We start from the raw sequence: 20,498 nt of genomic DNA on the forward strand, positions 1-20,498 counted from the left end.
CTCCGCCTGCAGTTTCTTTTCATGCATAACCAATATTGTGAGACCAGGAAAAGATATCAGACCTTGCATCTTAAGGGCACTCCCAGATGACCTGTTTCTTTACATTCGTCCTGATTTCTTTGCAGGGAGATTAAATGATGCTGGCTACTTAATTCACTCTGAATTGTTTGCAGGGAGGATAGATGATGTTGCCTCAAAGGAAGGGTTATCCTACCCTTTCCACTGCATCCTGTCACTTTCTTTATAGCAAAAGGCTGCAAGAGTTCACAGTCAACTATAATTGGACAACTTGTATTTGCTGGTATGTGATTGAATCCCACCACAAAATAGTTTGGAAGTGCCCTAGCTTGCAGGCAATACAAAACAGAAAACAGACTTATAAAGACAGAACTTACGTGATGAGCATAGACTGGTTCTCACGATCTGGAAGACAAGAAGCAGGACTGTTAGACTCAAACAGTTACTTTCAGGCTCTGCCACTGGTTCTTCATATTATGCTTCCAGACAGGCAGCTCCTAGCACAATCTGATCACTACTTTGCTTTTTCAGTGTTAAGCTATATGAAAAATTGCTGTTGACTGTCGACACTGTCCATGACATCATAGTTTTTGTGTGTGCACATTCCACTAAGGCCACATGCACACCATACATTTAAAGCACTATGGTACCACATTTAAACAGTCATGGATTCCCTCCAAAGAATTCTGGGAGCTGTAGTTTGTTAAGTATGCTAAGAGTCATTAGAAGAGCCCTATCCCCTACTATAGAGCCACAATTCCTAGTTAGCTGGGAAGAGAAATTGATGGTTAAACCACTCTTGAAGATTATATCTCTGTGAGGGGAACAGAGGGTCTTCTTAGCACCAACACTTCTTAGCACCCATAACAAACTACAGCTCCCATAATTCTTTGGAGGAAGCCAATACTGTTTCAAAGTGGTATCATTGTGCTTTAAATGTATGGTGTGAATCTGAACACTTCACCGTCCACCGTAATAAATCTGGCCTTAGTTCCCTCCACTCCAGTAGGCAGATCATGATGGGACTTGACTAGGATTCAACCTGACTATCCCTCCCTACATAGGAAGCCGCTTTATTCTGAGTCACACAATTAGTCCATCTAGCTAAATACTGTCAACACTGACTAGCAGCAGCTGTCCAGGATTTCAGACGAAATAATTCCCAGCCCTACCTGGAGATGACAGGGATTGAACCAATCACCGTCTGCAGGCAAAGCAGCTGTTCTGCTACTGAGCTTCAACTCTTTTCTTGCAGTCTAGTTCTTTATTTACTGAATATGCCTGCAGCTGTAGGTGACTGTACTCAGACTGGTAGCCCCTCTCTGTTTTATCTCAGTGATTCCAGCTGAGAAGGAAATTAGGGCTAGCACTCAGCTGCAACTCAAGTTTATAGCCCTATTTCCATACTTATTCTCCTATACTCATAAGTACACCGCCCTGCCCCACCCCCGTGCTACTATGGTGCCAAACTAGTTTTTGTGGCACTCCCAAGGTCCCCTAAAATTTGACTCTTTAAAAATCTAATTATTATTGTTTTCCAGTGCTCTTGTGGTCCTTCAGCTTTGATTCTGTGATGCCAAAAAATGTGACACACACCCACACCCTCCTGCCCCAAAATGTCCCTTTAAAAAAAAGGCCACACACACTTTGGCCACACACACTTTCACATAGGTGTTACCCTCAGTGGGTTGAACACAGGTCAGTTAGCCACCCCTGCCATATAGCAATGCAAAATAAATTCGCAACACATCAAAGAGAACGACCAATATGCAAGGCAGAAGCTCTGCTGATGCAATGGGTTTCCAAGCATACAGCAGAACTTCTTCCTCTTCCTCTCCCTCCAGCCTTCTGCATCGGCCCAAGGGAGTTGCGGGACCCTCCAAGGCAGATTTTGTGAGAGCACAGGGGAAGGAAACCATACTGGCGCATACCTAGAATTCCAGCTTAACCTTCTTACTTATTTGAATTCCATATGCACAGAATTTCTGGTGCAGGGGAACATTCAAACATGCCATCCCTCCCACATCTGCATCATGAAGTGCTACAGTCCCTTTCTGAATGCACTTGCTTAGGAAACTAGTAGTCTGCTAGCAGTGCAACATCCAAAGCAGGGAACATGGAAGATTACAGCAGTCTATTGGCAGTAAGAAAAACACCACAAGATGCATTTTTCTAATCACCAAAATTTCTGCCATCTTCTCTCTCTCCCTCTCTCTCTGTTTCTTACATTAATTTTCACACATAGAAACAAACAGAAAGCATTTAGAAAATTAAGAGCTTCATTGCCTCTGGGACAAAGGACTGTTTCCCTCTCTGTGAGTTTGGTATGCAAGAGAAGTATGAAGCTAATCAAATAAGAGTTGGGGCAATGCTAGGAATGTTTTAATGCAATGGCTAAGACTAGACTAGCTTTGAACTTCCTTCCCACAACAATGAGACAATGGAGAAGATACTTACTACGTAACATGTCGTTGTAGGCATTGTCTGCAATGGAATAAATGTGGGGCGGAGCCTCAGACCTCCGCTTGCCCTTATAGGCTGCTACCACAGGAGCAGTATAGACTGGAAGCCATTTATATGGGTTTATGGTGACACAGAACAAGCCTGAATAGGTCTGAGAGGAAAGAAAAAGTAAAAATACATCACCATTAGTCCCATTTCGGATGGGACAGAAGATGGCAGCCACCCCACCAACATATTTTGGACTTGTGTGTGATTATTCCTCAGGAACATCTTATTTCTGGCTGTCATGAAGCCTAATATGAAGTAGCTATAACAAATGCAGATTAAAAATGCACCCTGTTACATCTCTTTGCTTGCAACCCTGCTACTGAAACCTGAATTGGAACCTATGCTTGGGAAAAAAAATTATTTACTCACTCTTCTGAGTCACGCAGTATCAACACTTGTATGTAGATATTCTCTCACACACATCTCTGGACATTTTCTAAGTGAACATCTAATCAAAGGTACCAAGCAGCTACTCTCTATGTGTCTAGAACCAAAATTTGGGGAACATTTCTAATATAATGGAAGTAAAAGCGGGGGGTGGGGTGGGATTTTGTGACACAAACCTTGCTATTTGGGATAGCAAAAGGATGTGAGTTGGGAGAAATCTGTTCTGGGTCTTTTGATTCAGATATATGACATGGTGCCCTTGTCTTACTTACGTAGATCATCCACTTGGCATAACGCCGTTTCAGGTTATGCAATACAGAGGCCTCATTGAGATGAGTTAACATAGCCATGTCTTCAATCATGTCGAATTTGGGAGGATTCACTTGTTGAATGTCATCCTCCTTTACAACAACAGTCTGCAGGGATTAAACAGAAACATTTTGGTAAAGGGATTTCTTAAGAAATGTTTTCTTTTCTTAACAAGGATGTTGAACTGCAGTGGTGGAATGGTGGAATATATTCTTGCTTATTAAATCCAATAAAAATGTATTTTGAAAACGAGGTGCTATTTGTGTCAGATTTTCATATTGCCATCCTTGGTTTTGTTTTCTCTGCTTTGGTTTTATCTTGTGAGTGTAAGGAAAGCCTGTAATACTTACTACAAAAAGAAAAGCAAAGGAGGTGCTGTTGAAACTCATAAGCAGGAAATAAAAGTGATGGCTTTCCCCTTCATTTGAACACTTTTGGTTAAGAGGTCTTTAAAAAGTTTGGTCTAAAGGCTGCACTGCCACCAGTCATCACGCATAACATTTGCACATTGAGTTTCATGCAACAGATGAGCCATTGGGCCCCATAGCAATATCCTCCTATGAAACCTCCTTTGTGGTATTGGCCATACACAAGGAGCACTTTAGATTAATTCTCCAGCTCTTTCTCCTAGACTAGAAATAAATGAAGACAGACTCTTGGTCGCAGCACTTTATTGGGCAAGGTCTAGCAACCCAGCTCCACATATGGGACATGGAAGTAAATCCCATTGACTTTCAAGAGTGGAGCCTTAGGGATTTAATAGGGCTTAGTCACATCTTGTCGTGACTCCTGTAATTGCACTTCAATTGCTCCTGTGGTGCAACGCAGCGGCTGCTGTCAAGGGTTTCTATGGATAAATATAACCTAAACAAAATAATATGCCACAGGGTTTTAATCAGGAAGGTTTGAGGTTATTTAGACAAACAGCTGAAGTATACAATTCATTACTTATATGAAATATACTCAGAGTCGCAAAGTGATTTCATGCTCTTTATTCAGCTCATAGTGGTGAGGAGGAATGAATGAAAGTCCCCTCAAGTATCTGCTTTATATACATTATTTACACAATGGGCTGCACATGATTGGCTAATTCCGGAATTCTACTGTAAGCCAATCAGGTTGTGGATTCACTTCTATCTGGAGCATGATTGGGTAGTTCCTGCCAACCAATCATACTGCTGCATTGTTCTAGGACCAATCAGACTGCTGCATTCTGAATCCTATTGTTCTAGGACCAATCAGGCTGCTGCCTTTTGGATCCTATTGTTCTAGGGCCAATCAGACTGCTGCAGTTTGGATCCTATTCAACCCAGTACATAACACCCCTCCCCTCTAAGTTCCAGTCCTGCCCGGGAGGTCGCATTCATAGTCCTCGAGGTACGCCGGCGGCCTACGTGTGCGTTGCGGCCTGGGGTGTTCCCTGGTCCGGGGTTCAGGTTCTGGCTCGTGTTCCAAGGATGCTGGCTGTGATGGGGCTGTTTGGTCTGGCGCAACCGGCTCGCTCAGTCGTGGTTCTGGTTCCGGTGTCCTTTCGGCCTCGCGGGTCCTCTCTGTATTTACTGATTCTGCCTCTCCTGCTGGCCCCTCGTGCTCTATGGGCCTCACTGCCCCTCTGTTCCCTTGGGACTCCTCTGCCCTTTCCTCCTCCTGGTTTTCTCCTGGGAATCGTCGCCGTATCTGGTTGCAGTGGCGGCGCCAGCATTGCCCCCCATCCGTTAGCACCTCATACGACACGGGGCCAGTGACCCTGGTGACTGTGGCGGGTACCCATGCTGGGCCTGCCCCAAAATTCTTTGCGTACACTGGGTCCTGAGCCTCGAAGGTCCGGGGGTTCTTGCCTTCCCCCACCACTGCCTCATCCTGAGCTCTATCGGGGTGAAGGCGGTCCAATCTGATTGCAAGGCGCCGACCCATTAGTAGTTCAGCGGGGCTCCGGCCAGTCGTTGAGCTGGGGGTGCTGTGCTGTGCTAGAAGGAATGTGGCAAGGCGGTACTCCCAATCCCCTTGTGTCATACGGCGAAGGGTGTCCTTGGTGGTCCGCACCATGCGTTCTGCTTGGCCGTTGGTGGCAGGGTGGAATGGCGCCGAACGGATGTGGCGGATGGCGTTCTGCGTTGTGAAGGTTTGGAATTCTCCTGACGTAAATGCAGTCCCGTTGTCTGAGACGAGAGTGTCAGGGAGCCCGTGGGTTGCAAACAGCCTGCGTAGTACCCGGATGGCTGCGGACGTAGAAGTGGACGGTACCAGTGCGACTTCCAGCCATTTGGTGTAGGAGTCCACCACTATGAAGAATGTTTTCCCCTGAAAGGGGCCAGCGAAGTCCACATGCAGGCGTGACCATGGTGCTCGGGCGGACTCCCAGGACTGGACTGGGGCCCTTGGGGGATCTGGGCGGGATTCTTGGCAGGCCTGGCAGTGTTTGACCCAGGCCTCTATCTCTCCATCGATCCCTGGCCACCACACATAACTCCTGGCAAGGGCCTTCATTCTTACTACCCCTGGGTGTGTCTCGTGTAGGGCTGTGAGGACCCTTTTGCGGAGGGGCTGGGGAACAACGACCCTGCTTCCCCATAACAGGCACCCCTTGTGGGCCGACAGTTCATGTTTGCGGGTTGTGTAGCCGGCGAATTCTGGCCCGGGGCTGCTGCTGGGCCATCCCCTCCACACCCAGTCCAGGACCCGGGAGATGACCCTATCTTTCTTGGAATGGTGTGCAACTTCTTGTGCCTGAATGGGGCGGTCAGGAAGCAGCTCCAGGCTCATAACCTCTTGTGCAGGTGCTGGGTCGGGGCCTGTTTCCGGTAGTGGTAGCCTGCTGAGGGCGTCCGCATGGCCCATCGCCTTCCCCGGACGGTGAATCAGTGCATACTGGTAGCTGGCAAGGAAAATTGACCACCTGAGGACGCGAGGAGACAGCACTTGGGGGGTCTGCTTTTCAGGGGCAAACAAGCCAAGCAACGGCTTGTGGTCAGTCACCACGGTGAAGGGCCGCCCGTACAAGAAATCATGGAATTTTTTTACTCCCTTCACGATTGCCAGACCCTCCTTGTCGATTTGCGAGTAGTTCCGCTCGGTTGCGTTGAGTGTCTGGGAAAAGTATGCCACCGGTACCTCTCTTCCATCCGGGAGTTGGTGTCCCAGGACAGCGCCAATTCCATAGGGCGAGGCGTCGCATGCTAGCACCACCGGCAGCCTCTCGTCGAAGTGTGCCAAGACCGAGTTTGAGACAAGCAAGTCCTTGACTGCCTGGAATGCGGCCTCCTGGCGCTGGCCCCACACCCAAGGGGCCCGCTTGTCCAGGAGTCTGTGTAGGGGCTCCGCTACCGCCGCCTTGTGGGGAAGGAAGGAATGGTAAAAGTTCAATAGTCCCAAGAAGGCCTGAAGTTCAGTCTTGTTCTTGGGTGCTGGGGCATCACAAATGGCCCGTACCTTGTCCCCAGTCGGGTGGACCCCTTCTGCGTCCACCATAAATCCCAGAAAGTCCACCTGAGGCACTCCTAGTAGACATTTTTCCCGCTTCACCTTGAGACCCGCCGTCTGGAAACGGTGCAGAACGGTGCGGAGGCGGTCCTCAAACTCCTCTGGTGTGGGCCCGGCAATCAACACATCATCGAAGAAGGGGGTGACGCCAGGAATCCCTTTAAGTAGAGAGTCCATTAGATTCTGGAATATGCCTGGTGCCACGCTGATACCGAATTGCAGCCGCTTTACCCTGAATGCTCCTCTGTGCGTCACAATCGTCTGTGCCTCTGCTGTGGCCTCATCTACTGGCAGCTGTTGATATGCTTGGGCCAAATCCAGCTTGCCAAAAATTTTCGACCCAGCCAGGGTGGCAAGAACATGGCTGACCACTGGCACTGGGTATGCATGGGCCGTAAGGGCCTTGTTTATGGTACATTTGTAGTCTGCGCAGATGCGGACCGAACCATTAGGCTTGACGGGTGTGACAATTGGGGTTTCCCAGGGGGCATTAGGCACCGGCTCCAGCACTCCTTGCTCCACAAGCCGGTCCAATTCCTCGTCTATACGGGGTTTCAGGGCGAACGGGACCCGGCGGGCCTTGAGCCTGACCGGTCGTACTGTGGGGTCAAGCTGTAGAGCAATGGGGGGGGCCCGTATACTGTCCCAATTTCCCATCAAAAACCCCCGGAAATTCCTTGCATATGGCGTCCACGTCCACTTGTAAGCTAGTGTGGTTCACCCCGGTGACGGCTAGCCCCAGTGGTCCAAACCATGCCAACCCCAGTAAGCTAATGTAGGGGCCCTTGACCACCAGCAATTCCAGTTGCCGCGTCCGCCCTCGGTATTGCACCCTGAAGGTCCCTACCCCCATTGTGGGGACCTTACGTTTCTGGAAGTCCCGGAGGGTGAATGGGGCCGGCCTGAGTTTGGGACCCCCAGTAGGACAGAGTTTCCTTAAGGTCCTTGCCGAGATTATGGATAGAGTTGAACCCGTGTCAAGCTCCATGCGGCATGGGGCCCCCTCTATCTGTACGTCAACATAAATTTTCTCTACGTTGGGGTGGGGCAACTGGTATACCTGGAAGTCCGTGAGCTCAGTCGAGTTGCCTTGGTGCATTGGGCCCCGGGACCTGGGGCTCTTGGATTGGTCATCTGATGCCTGGCGTCGGGTGAGCCGAGCCCGACACACCCGGGCGATGTGTCCCGATTTTCTGCACTGCCTGCACTCTGCGTTGCGGAAACGGCAGGTCCTCCTCTCGTGACTTTCTCCGCAGCTTGCGCAGTTCCCTCCTTCTCGTCGAGGCAGCTGTGGTATGTGGGCTGCTTGAGTGCGCTGCTGTACTCGGTGCACCTCCTCCCTGTTGGATCCTGAGTCGTCGGTGAGGTCTTCATGGTGGACCCTCGGTTGGGATGGCTGGCTCGGCCGTGCCTCTTGCGTCGACCTCTCGGCAGCTTCCGTTGCCAGGGCCTCCTCCAGAGCGACCTGGAACGTTAGGTCCTTCTTAGCGTAGAGGCGTCGTTGCAGCTTCTCATCCCTCAGGCCACCGACGAGGCGGTCACGAAGCATGTTCTCCAGTTCTGAGAAGTTGCAGAACCGGGCGGCTTGGCGGAGAGAGGTCACAAACCCAGTTATGGTTTCCCCAGGGGCTTGCCGCTTTGCGTAGAAGGCATTTCGACGAGCCACCACTGAGGGCTGCGGCGAAAAGTGCCCCTTCAGCTGTTCCATTATTGTTTTGTATGGAACAGTAGCGACGTCTTCAGGCGCAAGGAGAGCCCGGGCGATTTCAAACGTCTCCTCTCCGCAGACGCTGAAGAATATTGCCCTCTTCTTGGCGTCTTCTTCATCGGTGACCCCTTTGGCTTCTAGGAGGAAGGTGAAACGGGAGGCGTATGCTTCCCAGTCTCCAGATGCTGGGTTGAACGGCGAAAAGCTGCTGTTGGTTGCCATTCTGAGTTCCTTGTGTCCCGGAGCTGAAGCCTGGATACACGGTGCGAGGCAGCGATGCGGCAGGTGGCGGTGCTGCGGTGCTATGTGTGGCAGTCAGCTCAGCGGGATCCCACCTTCGTCGCCAGTGAAATATACTCAGAGTCGCAAAGTGATTTCATGCTCTTTATTCAGCTCATAGTGGTGAGGAGGAATGAATGAAAGTCCCCTCAAGTATCTGCTTTATATACATTATTTACACAATGGGCTGCACATGATTGGCTAATTCCGGAATTCTACTGTAAGCCAATCAGGTTGTGGATTCACTTCTATCTGGAGCATGATTGGGTAGTTCCTGCCAACCAATCATACTGCTGCATTGTTCTAGGACCAATCAGACTGCTGCATTCTGAATCCTATTGTTCTAGGACCAATCAGGCTGCTGCCTTTTGGATCCTATTGTTCTAGGGCCAATCAGACTGCTGCAGTTTGGATCCTATTCAACCCAGTACATAACATTATAATAACTGGAATTAGTTTGATCCTATAAATCTAAGAACTGGAATAACTATCATATTACACATCTGTGCCTGATGAGAATGAATTGCATTGAACAAATGTTAAAGCTCATATGAAAATAAAGCCTTGCCAGTATCAGCTTAATTAGGAAGACATGACTAGTGGTTAAAAACATAACAAAATAACCTGGAAGCTTGAAGGAACATAGCTAGGCATTAGTGGAAGTCTGCTGAGAAGAAGAAAGCTGGTCCCAAGGATTGAAAACAATATTAGCTATATATCTTATATCGATTTGGTTGGTTATTGATAATTGGATTCTAAGCCATGCTGTCCCTAGATTATGATGGTTAACAATGATATTGGAGCCAAAGTAGAATATATGCTAAAATATATTCTTAAAATTCCTATAAAATGTATATCTATATCAACATAAAATGACCTGGAACAAACCTTGGTTATAGCTCATGGTTAGTGAGGAGAGAGCTAAACTATGAGCCCAGACCAAGAAAACATGCTAAGTCAAACCTTGGCTTAGCTCAGCACTGTCCAGGTCTAAAAAAGACAAGGGAAGAGCTAAGGGGCTGCAAGCTCCCCTCCAGGACCCCACACATTCACAGTCTCAGTAAGCCCGACTTTAACTTACTGTGTCATGTGACCCAGCCCAATACGTCAAATAGTGTGTTCGTAGTGGTGGTGAAGAAGACTTTGGATTTGAAGAAGAAGACTTTGGATTTGATATTCCGCTTTATCACTATCCAAAGGAGTCTCAAAGCAGCTAACAATCTCCTTTCCCTTCCTCCCCCACAACAAACACTCTGTGAGGTAAGTGGGGCTGAGAGACTTCAGAGAAGTGTGACTAGCCCAAGGTCACCCAGCAGCTGCATGTGGAGGAGCGGAGACCCGAACCTGGTTCACCAGATTATGAGTCCACTGCTCTTAACCACTACACCACACTGGCTCTACCCAGGGTGATATGCCTAGTACCTGTTTTAATGACTTGTAGGCACCAGTTGAAGATCGCCCACAGTTTTAATAATACTGTTTTTATCAGTTCATTGATGGTTTGTTGCTGATGCTTTTATTGTTGGGTGTCTCTTATTGCTGTTTTCCCATCATTTTTAACGCAGTATTTGGTTTTAAGTCAATTGCTTTAATTCTTGCTACTAACAAATGGTAAAATAGAAATATGTTAAATAAACATCATTGGCTTATTGAATTTGTCCCACAGAACAGTGGCTCTCCAGGGTCTCTGAGACATGTCCTCTCTTGCCACACTAGGAGGTGCCAAGGAAGGAACATGGGATATTATCCATGCAAAATATGTGTTCTACCTCTGAGCTCATGGTTGACATCTGGTGCATTTCCATGGGGAAGAAAAATTCTAGATCTGGAGAAGCATAACCCAAATTAGTGTATTGTCCTAAAAGGTAATGGGAAGGAAGTGTAGAGCTGAATCTACAGATGCTTGAATTAACAAGATATAGGGATGTTGTTGCTGTTGCTGTTGCTTTATTCATCTTTATGCACAGTTCATCAACCAGAGCTGCAAGGAAAATCTCAGTACTACAGCTAGGTTGAAAGCAAAAGCTACCCAAAGCCTGAAGCAGGAAGCCATTAGCCATCTTGCTGTCACTCAGAAGTAGAAGTTTGAAGAGTTATTAGATGTTGAATCAACATCAAGAGAAGGTTTTATGTAAACTGTGTTACTTTTACTCTGAGCTTTGCTTTGGCTGGGGAGGGCAGGATATAAATAAAATTTTATTTTTATTATTATTATTACTTTAATTAGGACTGCAGCATATAACTGATTCAGCAGTTTGATTAATGGGTTCAAATATTTTTAGTGACGATGTACCTCATCTAATTTGATGGACAGCTGATTATAATTTTTAATCCCTGTGCATAATAAACAAGAATGCAGATGGCAAACACACAATCTTAAATTAGGTATTTCTTTTTGTCTCTCACCGAGCAGGTCTATTTGGATGTTTGCTTGTTGAGGGTAAAGTGGGGTCCAATGTAGTAATCCCTGCCAGCTGCAGCCTCAGACCTTAATGTGCTGTTTGGAAGGAAGATTGTTCACACATTCAGCTGAATGTGCTTAGAATTCTCTATATAACCAGGAACATCAATCACACTGGGTTTCCAGTTGCAGCAAGGCATCTAAGTGCTCTCAGCCAATGCACTTAGAATATCTTTTTGGGCTTTCCTTTCCTGAATAATGCGGGAAGGTTAGGGTAGTTTCCGCAGGGCCAACACGTGTGGAGAAGTTGAAGACGGGGCCAGTCCTTATAAAGTGGTACCTCGGGTTACATACGCTTCAGGTTACATACGCTTCAGGTTACACACTCCACTAAACCAGAAATAGTGCTTCAGGTTAAGAACTTTGCTTCAGGATAAGAACAGAAATCGGGCTACGGCGGCACGGCAGCAGCAGGAGGCCCCATTAGCTAAAGTGGTGCTTCAGGTTAAGAACAATTTCAGGTTAAGAACGGACCTCCGGAACGAATTAAGTACTTAACCTGAGGTACCACTGTAACACCTATTCTAAAAATGTCTGCTGCACCACACACAACCATCATCCTAAAAAATGGATGATTTTTAACGCTTTTTCCTCACATGTCAATTTAATTGGGGACTGGTTAATGGACTAACTAAATGGACTAATCATATTAATTGACTAAGATTAACTGAGAGACTGACCTAGTGGATTTTTTAGCAGCTGCTCGGTTATTAAAAACTATCAAGCGTTCTGCCACCTTGAAGGGCAATTCAATAAAGGCAATAGAAATCAGAGTACAAACTTTAAAGGTAAAGGTAAAGGTAAAGGTACCCCTGCCCGTACGGGCCAGTCTTGACAGACTCTGGGGTTGTGCGCCCATCTCACTTAAGAGGCCGAGGGCCAGCGCTGTCCGGAGACACTTCCGGGTCACGTGGCCAGCGTGACATCGCTGCTCTGGCCAGAGCCAGAGCCAGAGCCGCACACGGAAACGCCGTTTACCTTCCCGCTGGTAAGCGGTCCCTATTTATCTACTTGCACCCGGAGGTCCTTTCGAACTGCTAGGTTGGCAGGCGCTGGGACCGAGCAGCGGGAGCGCACCCCGCCGCAGGGATTTGAACCGCCGACCTTTCGATCGGCAAGCCCTAGGCGCTGAGGCTTTAACCCACAGCGCCACCTGCGTCCCTAGTACAAACTTTATTCCTATTTAAATCAATGTAGCAACTGAGTACTGTGAATAGATATAGCACCACAGAAATCAAGCACAGATATCAACATTGTGTTGCTTGCTTATCCACTACAGGAGCCCTTTTCAAGCATTCAGTCTAGAGATAGTGAAGGTATAACAGAGGGCATTGCATGTCCATATGTCTGTGTATAAGATCTCTGCAGATAATTTAATGAAGATATGTGTGTTATGGGCAAAGCCTGTCACTGCAACGCCTGGTTATCCTAGATTGAATGCCTGGTAAGGGTTAATGTAAACTGCCATAAAATTGCTTTTTAAAAGCCTAATGGGTATTTATAGTACTAGCAGCAGTAGCATCAGTTTAGAATAAATGTTAAAAAATCATTTTGTACAGATATCTTGCTTGTTAAGTCAATTCCCTGAAAAAATAATGGCTGACAATTCTACAATAAATGCATCATTTACAAAAAAACAAAAAACAATTTAGGTGATTTGTATTTCCTCTGTGTAGATTGACAGACCATAGCTTATCTGAGAAGAAAACCTAGCCTATTATTTTTCTATTATTTCCTGAACCCAGCTGGATAATCAAATCCATTGTAGCAACCAGATAAACAAAATAAGTCATTACGGCTATGGAATGTTGTCACAGCTGTCAGGTTGAGACAGTTGATTGCCTGAGGGTAAATTAGGGGACAAGGAAAGGTATTTCACTAATTCTTTCAACACTTTTCCTTAAAAGGAATCTTCTTGAAACTATGTATATGCTTGTACTATTTGGAAGGATTGAGTTGTAAGGAAAATTCATGTCAAAGTCATAAATTTCATCGACAACCGAACTATTTTTCATTGCTAAATTGAAATTATGTTGTTCTGTTGTTGAATTAATGTATGTGAAGTTGCTCTCATATTTAGGGGAAAAAACACTATAAAAATTAAAAGTATATTAGGAGTAGGAGTAGGAGTACTGTTACTGTTACTACTGATATGAGTAGTCGTAGCAGTACTACTATTGTGAGAGGGAGGGAGGCAGGCAAGGACAGCATCTGCTCCTATCCCACAAAATAATTCCAGTATAAATAACTGGAATAAATAATCATTAATTCATTTGACTGTGTAGCAGGTGGTTCTTGCATTACAGCAGTGGCCTAGTTGCTGCTCCTTTGTGTCTTTGCCTCACACTATTCCAGGATTTTAGTTTATGTTTGTTTTTATTAAAAGATTTGTAAACAGCCGTTCAGGACATAAAAGCCATCACAGGGCAGTGGACAGTACTCAGGAAAGCGTAATGGGTGGGATACAACATGGCACTAAGGAAATTGTTCCATCAGTGTTAGCGTTTCCGCTTGCCTGATAGATCAAAATCTCCTCTCCCTGTACTGTTCTGGGGAAACTTCTGGCCCTTCAGAGCAGATTTAGAAGGGGGCAGGGCAGCGAGGAGATAGGAGAGAAGGGGAGGGACTTTGTTATGCTAGAACAGGGGTCAGCAGACTTTTTCAGCAGGGGGCCGGTCCACTGTCCCTCAGACCTTGTGGGGGGCCAGACTATATTGGGGGGGGGGGCAATATGAATAAATTCCTATGCCCCACAAATAACTCAGAGGTGCATTTTAAATAAAAGCACACATTCTACTCATGTAAAAACACCAGGCAGGCCCCACAAATAACCCAGAGATGCATTTTAAATAAAAGGACACATTCTACTCATGTAAAAACATGCTGATTCCCAGACCATCTGTGGGCCAGATTTAGAAGGCGACTGGGCCGGATCTGGCCCCCAGGCCTTAGTTTGCCTACCCATGTGCCAGTGGGTAGTTGAAAATCTATAATCAATCCTAAAAGAGATTCACCCTTTAAAATGAGGAGTACAAATGAACCCTAGAGACAGCAGATTGAAATGTTAAAATCTTAACCCAGCTTTCAAAAAACAACATAATAATGATGAAGCCACACAAATTTCAAGCCTGGTCTTAACAGGGAAGACTACATGAGAGGGAATGATAATGAGGTCATTTCCCATGCTTTAGGGGTTTTTTTATAAGACATCTGAAGGCAGTTTTTAATGTTGTTTTATTGTGTTTTATATTTTGTTGGAAGCTGCCCAGAGTAGTTGGGCAACCCAGTCAGATGGGTGGCATATAAATAATAAAAATTATCATCATCATCATCATCAACCAAACAAGATCATTGTGCCTCTCCCGTGTGATCTGTCCCAGAAGAGTAGCGTGTGATGGAGCCCTGGGAAGCTCCTGTAACGTAAGAGCCACTTTTAATTCTTGATGATTGCAGAAGCGTCAGTAAGAACTGCAGCCAATGTGACATGTTTAAGCATATTTCATCTCCTTCCTTTCCTCTGCCATATGCCCTCATGCAGGCTCTCTTTCCTTTTCAATTCCTCCCTGCCACATTTCACTGCCCACCCATCAGTATGGAATTTTTACCTTTTTGTCTTTCGTTTCCACAGTGACTTTGCCACCAGAGGATTCTTTGACTTCAACTTCAATATATGCTTCCTTTTCATCCGGGATCCAGGCCCTCTTCTTTCCTTTACGATCCCCGAAAGAGACAAGAGAAATGAGAGCACTCCGGAAAAGGGAGCAATAAGGGTTACAATTCTTAGTAGTTTCCATACATGCACTTATAAAACTTAGCAGTACAACTGAACACAATAGTATTCTCCTCCTTTCATTCTCCAGCCAAGCCAATGGATCTGGAAATCATGGGTATTGCAAGCTGATGTTGTGTAATTCTCATACACACACACCCATCTTGTTTTAGGATTGATTTGTGTATTTTGCTGCTACCTTATACAGTATGTGGTAAATCATGACTCAGAATCAAGGGCTAGAGCAGGGATAATTGGGGCAGGTATATTTAAGCAAGCCTTCCTAACTCAAATTCGTTGTGCAATACTGCATAACCATGTTTCATATTGTAATACCTCTAATCGTATTCATATATATATATATTTGTTGAAAGCATTTTTACCCTGTCCTCCAGGTGAAAAAGGCTTCTAGAGTGACTTGCAAAGACAACAAATAAGATGTTGGATTAAGTTTTATGGCTTTGCTTTGCTTTGCTTTGTTTGTTTGTTTGTTTGTTTGTTTGTTTGTTTTAAATACCCTGGAAGTTATCCAGAAGTTTTAAGATTACAGTGGTACCTCGGGTTAAGTACTTAATTTGTTCCGGAGCTCCATTCTTAACCTGAAACTGTTCTTAACCTGAAGCACCACTTTGGCTAATGGGGCCTCCTGCGGCCACCACGCTGCCGGAGCATGATTTCTGTTCTCATCCTGAAGCAAAGTTATTAACCCGAGGTACTATTTCTGGGTTAGAGGAGTCTGTAACCTGAAGCGTATGTAATCCGATGTGTATGTACTCGAGGTACGACTGTATAGAAGTACACCTCTGTTATATGTTATAATGGCTTATAAATCTTTTAAAATATAGATAAAAAATACCAAGTATCCCTCATAATCAGGTTTTTTTTAAACGAAAACAAACTTCCAAAGATTGGACACAGATTTTGAAATCCTGGCCAAATGCATAATTATTTCAGCTCTATCAAAGGCAAACTTGCATTTGCCAGGTAAATGTTTGTGATAAAAAAAATCCAAGGATGTGTAGAAGAGACAATGACTGCAATTATGAGCATAGTTAGGCTGCCTATATCCCATTGACTTCTGTGGGATTTAGTTGGATTAACTATGTGCATGGTTGCAGACAACAATTGGCTGCATACACACGATACCTTTAAAGTATTCTTTCCTACTGGAGTTTACCCCTCACAGTTACTATTCTCAGCAACTCTTAACAAACTACAGTGCCCATAATTCTTTGAAGGGGGAAATGTGCTTCAAATAGTGCTTTAAAGGCATAGTTTGTACACAACCATTATCTTGAATGATTTCAGAAATGGACTAGGAATTTCTAGAAGCAGACACATGGAAGTTTGCTTTGGGACGATCCAGAAATGCATTGTTTCAAGAGATGCTGGAATATAGCAGGCCTTTCTAGATTTTGTCCGGTGACATTTGTCCCTGTTTCTGGATTTGCCTGTGACCCCAAGAGTTGAGTCAGATGGAAAATGTATTTTAGGACAAAGAAAGCAATATTATGTTCCTGCATTCCTTGTGCATTAGCATTGGGGTATTTATTCTGAAACCAAACAGATCACTCCTGTAAATTGTAACAATGGCAGTGAATAGCCCACATGTAATATGATAATGGCAGAGGTGGAAAGAATGAGTATCCATTTCTGGATACTCCTGCAGTCAATTGTTTATCCCTAGTGTGACAGATGGCTAAGAAACAGCTTCCCAAACTAAATTCTCCACAGGTTTCTAGAAAGCAGATACTTTTGTCTCACACAGTCCTTCCAGAAGTACTGTATTTTTCGCTCTATAAGACGCACCAGACCACAAGACACACCTAGTTCTTGGAGGAGGAAAACAAGAAAAAAAATATTCCGAATCTCAGAAGCCAGAACTGCAAGAGGGATCGCTGCACAGTGAAAGCAGCAATCCCTCTTTCTGTTCTGGCTTCTGGGATAGCTGCGCAGCCTGCATTTGCTCCATAAGACGCACACACATTTCCCCTTACTTTTTAGGAAGGAAAAAGTCTTATAGAGCAAAAAATACGGTACTTTGTTCACGTGTCCAATTTACATATTACAGTAGTGGTGTAATTCTCAGGAAAAACACAATCTCACTAAAGGTTTACCTACAAATTGCAAAATGGAGCTGTATGAGTAGTAGAACTTCTATAGTTGTAATCAGATTTCATAAACGTTTGATTCAAATACTCTGAAATTAATGGGTTTTAATCTGCAGCAACACTGGGTAAACAAATGTTCTCCTAGCAGCGGTTATAATTGCCCCAAAACATATAAGCAAACAATAGCAACACTTGAGAAAGGGAGAGAGAATGGATACAAGGCCCCTTGAGAACTGTAAAAGTTGCCTTACCATCAAATGGTATATTGTGATACTTTAACATCTCCTCATAACTTTTCCGGAGGTACTCAGCCGCCTCCCCAAACTCAGCCATGTCCAACATAGACATCTTGCCTACTACAAGGAGTAGTGTTCAACAGCAGAAAACAGATAATCTGAACACTCTAGAACGTTGAGAAGAGAGAACAGAAACAAAGCATTAGCCCACCAGTTAGCTACAAAAAAACACAGTATCCCCCCCCATGCAGAAAAATGCTCTCCATTCACTTTCTAGCCTATCTAAACATAGAAAAGATTCTTCCAGTGTCAAAAGAAGAATTAGAACTTTCTTTCTTTCTTTCTTTCTTTCTTTCTTTCTTTCTTTCTTTCTTTCCCAGTATGTCCCTATAGGCTTAAGTCCACCAACTTGTACTACATCTAAACAGAATAAATACCTCACTCCAATGTATCAGCCTACTCCTTTTCTGCTGGGTGAACCAAAGCCAGCTGTCTCTTGGCCAATGCATGCCTCATACATGGCAAACAACAGTTGCTTCAATATGTTCCTGGTACACTCCATCACACCTTTATTCCAAATCACTGACATAGCAATTTGTTTAATTAATCTGGTAACACAGTGATGGGATGACTTGCTTCTTGCTGAGACGATGGCTTATTTTTACAAGATTCCTTTTGGTCCCTTTACGTGTATGTGTTTTAAATGAGAAAGCAAGAGTGCAAAAGATCTCTTTATATATATATAGTAGGTGATCATGAGTATGCATCCTTGCTTAAGAACATAAGAAGCAGCTTGTTGGATCGACCCAGCTCCAACTTATTCAACATTCTCTACAAAAATCCCAACAATCTGTAAGCACTGGTCAGTCAACTTGAAACTGGCCGGTGGTTGACTAGTGGACTGTAAGCTATCTATTGTCTGCTCCTGTCATACACTTTTGCCAATTTACATCTCAGAGATAGTTCTTTGCAGATGGTCCCTATGCTTCTGCTCTGATTGAGCTAGTATCTGCAGACCTGTCCATCCATTTGTGGTTATGTGGATGGTTGGAAGCCCAGTTTTGCATGAACTCTATCAAACTAATGAAGAACTTTGGTTCATGCATCCATTAATTTGACCAATTAAATGCCTAAGAAGACAAGGTTCCATTTAGAATTACAAAAGAGTGGTGAGTGCAGCCAGACCATTAACTCCTGCAGAACCACTCATTGTTTTCTAAGTGGCTATTGTTGACAACATTCCAATAAAAAGTTGCTACAGCAACAAATAGTTCTCATATTCAGGATCCATGCATGCTAAAACACAACATCAATAACATACACTGTTGCTACTGGCTTTACTGAACTCAAATCTTAATAAATGCACATTATTCTTTTATCTTTCCCTTTGAACTCACCAACCCTGCACCAGCCTTATGAGTTAGCATGATAACCACAGACATCCTGTTCCTTATTCTCTTTTTTTTTCGAAAAGCCATGCTAAGGAAGGTTAGGTAACAGCACAGAACAAACATGCAACACAGACATGCTTTTGATTACCAACCTTGGCTACGGGGCTGAGTGACTGTGTGTGTGTATGCTGTGAAGCCCCTTTTTATTGTGTCCCTCAAGGTCAGAGTAGGGAGAGATATGTCAGAAATTCCCATGTGTCATATCAGCTCCATTGGTGCTGCTGCCCTACTGCCCATAGAGACACAAAAGGCAAACTTTTATCTCTCTGCAAATGCGGGCTGGTTATTTTTACTCCTGTATTGTCAGGCGATTACAAAGGCAGAGAGTGGAGGCTCCAGCTTTGACAGGCAGCACAACCCTCTCTCACAGCCATTCTCTTCCAGAAGAGGAACACCACAAAATGCAATCGCATAATTTGTTCTTTCAGCCCCTTCTGTTGTGACCGTTTCAACTTTCGACCACAGCCTTTGGCCTATACTCGTAACTTTCACGACCAGGAAGGTAATTGCTGAGCAGGATTGTTAACCAGCCCTTCTTCAGGGATGCCACCAGTGATCTCAAACTCCAGATTCAAAAACAGTGGCATGGGTGACTTCAACTTCATTTAACTGCAGAGTGTTTGATTCAAAATATATCAAACCTGATTTTCAGTGGGATAAAGAAATGGAAAGGAACAGGGTTCAGTTCCCCTTGTACTTTCTCCTGCTTTTTATTGCTTTATATTAATCAATAAGACCATTTAATATGAAACTTATTTAAAAGCTCATGCAAAGGGAACATAGAATGAGGTGGGGAGAAGGGCATAAATAGGAAATATTTTAAAAATTCCAGCCAGACTCCCTAGTAGCAGACTGAGGCAGTCAAATCCCGAGGAACAGTGCCCTCACTGACACGCCTCCTGCCCCTGCCCCTGCCCCTGCCCCTGCCCCTGCTGGAGAAGTGGGAGTGGCAACTTCTAGCAAGAACTCTTAGAACTCTTGTGAGATCTTGCTGCCGCCACCACATTTCTTACATCTCCCATGGTGGACGGTGCCACACATGGTGAATGTAAAGAAACATTCTTGGTGACTTCTACGCTGCTGCTAAACTCCCTCCCTTTTAAAACTTGTCAAAGCCCAACATCTGAGCATTTTGTAGAAGCACTTCCTGTTGGATTCTGTGCTTGCTATAGCATAGGGATCAGCCACTGGAGGTCTCCCGGAGCAGTAGGAATGGGGGTGGGATTCAGTTTAGTTTGCATTTATAGGTGAACTTACTTAATTCCAAATTAATATGCAAACTGAAAACTGCAGCTGAAGATGTGCATATATCACTAAAATGCCGCTGAATTTTCACAGAAATGCAAAATGCAGTGGAAATAAGAATTATTATTATTATTATTATTAAACTGAACTTGAGAGTAAAGAAATGAGAAGTGAAGAGAAACTGAAACGGACAGATTCATGCATTCCTTGGGAGGCGGCTTCATAGCAGCAGTGAACCAAACTCCCAGCCGTTGCCCATGTATGGTGCAGCCATATGAATGACGCTAGCTGGTGCATGTGCACCATGCAGGTCCAGAACTAAATGCCAGTTTGTCAGCTGAGCCTCATCAGCTGGAGTGACAGTGCTGGCAGTCTGACAACAGTGTTGGGTCCCTGGCATTTGCAAGGTGCTGACACTGAGCCTAATTCATGCTAAATAATCTGAATGAATCCCAGTAGGTTTCAGGTGTGTGGTGGTTAGCTGCTTGACACAGGACAATTGATATGTCTTATGGAAGCCTAAGGGACACGGG

General features: G+C 44.9%; 1 protein-coding gene across 2 annotated transcripts in view; it reads right to left on the reverse strand.

Annotated features, from left to right (window-relative positions):
- The window catches only part of MYH7B (myosin heavy chain 7B), a 58,814-nt gene extending 39,868 nt beyond the window's left edge, over positions 1 to 18,946 (reverse strand). The window contains exons 1-6 of one of the 2 annotated variants that reach the window (XM_079978808.1): positions 18,813 to 18,946; positions 17,285 to 17,436; positions 14,759 to 14,862; positions 3,189 to 3,332; positions 2,476 to 2,632; positions 396 to 423 (exon numbers count right to left, since the gene is read on the reverse strand). In XM_079978808.1, coding sequence (XP_079834934.1) covers positions 396 to 423; positions 2,476 to 2,632; positions 3,189 to 3,332; positions 14,759 to 14,862; positions 17,285 to 17,381 — 530 coding nt within the window. In that variant the 5' untranslated portion in view covers positions 17,382 to 17,436; positions 18,813 to 18,946. Of the gene's footprint in view, positions 1 to 395; positions 424 to 2,475; positions 2,633 to 3,188; positions 3,333 to 14,758; positions 14,863 to 17,284; positions 17,437 to 18,812 lie in introns of those variants that run through there. The other variant, XM_079978809.1, reaches the window with a different exon arrangement.
- Between the last annotated feature and the right edge of the window lie 1,552 nt (positions 18,947 to 20,498).

The sequence above is a fragment of the Podarcis cretensis genome (assembly GCF_951804945.1).
Source record: "Podarcis cretensis genome assembly, chromosome: 6".
In the NCBI taxonomy this organism is placed as follows: domain Eukaryota; kingdom Metazoa; phylum Chordata; class Lepidosauria; order Squamata; family Lacertidae; genus Podarcis; species Podarcis cretensis.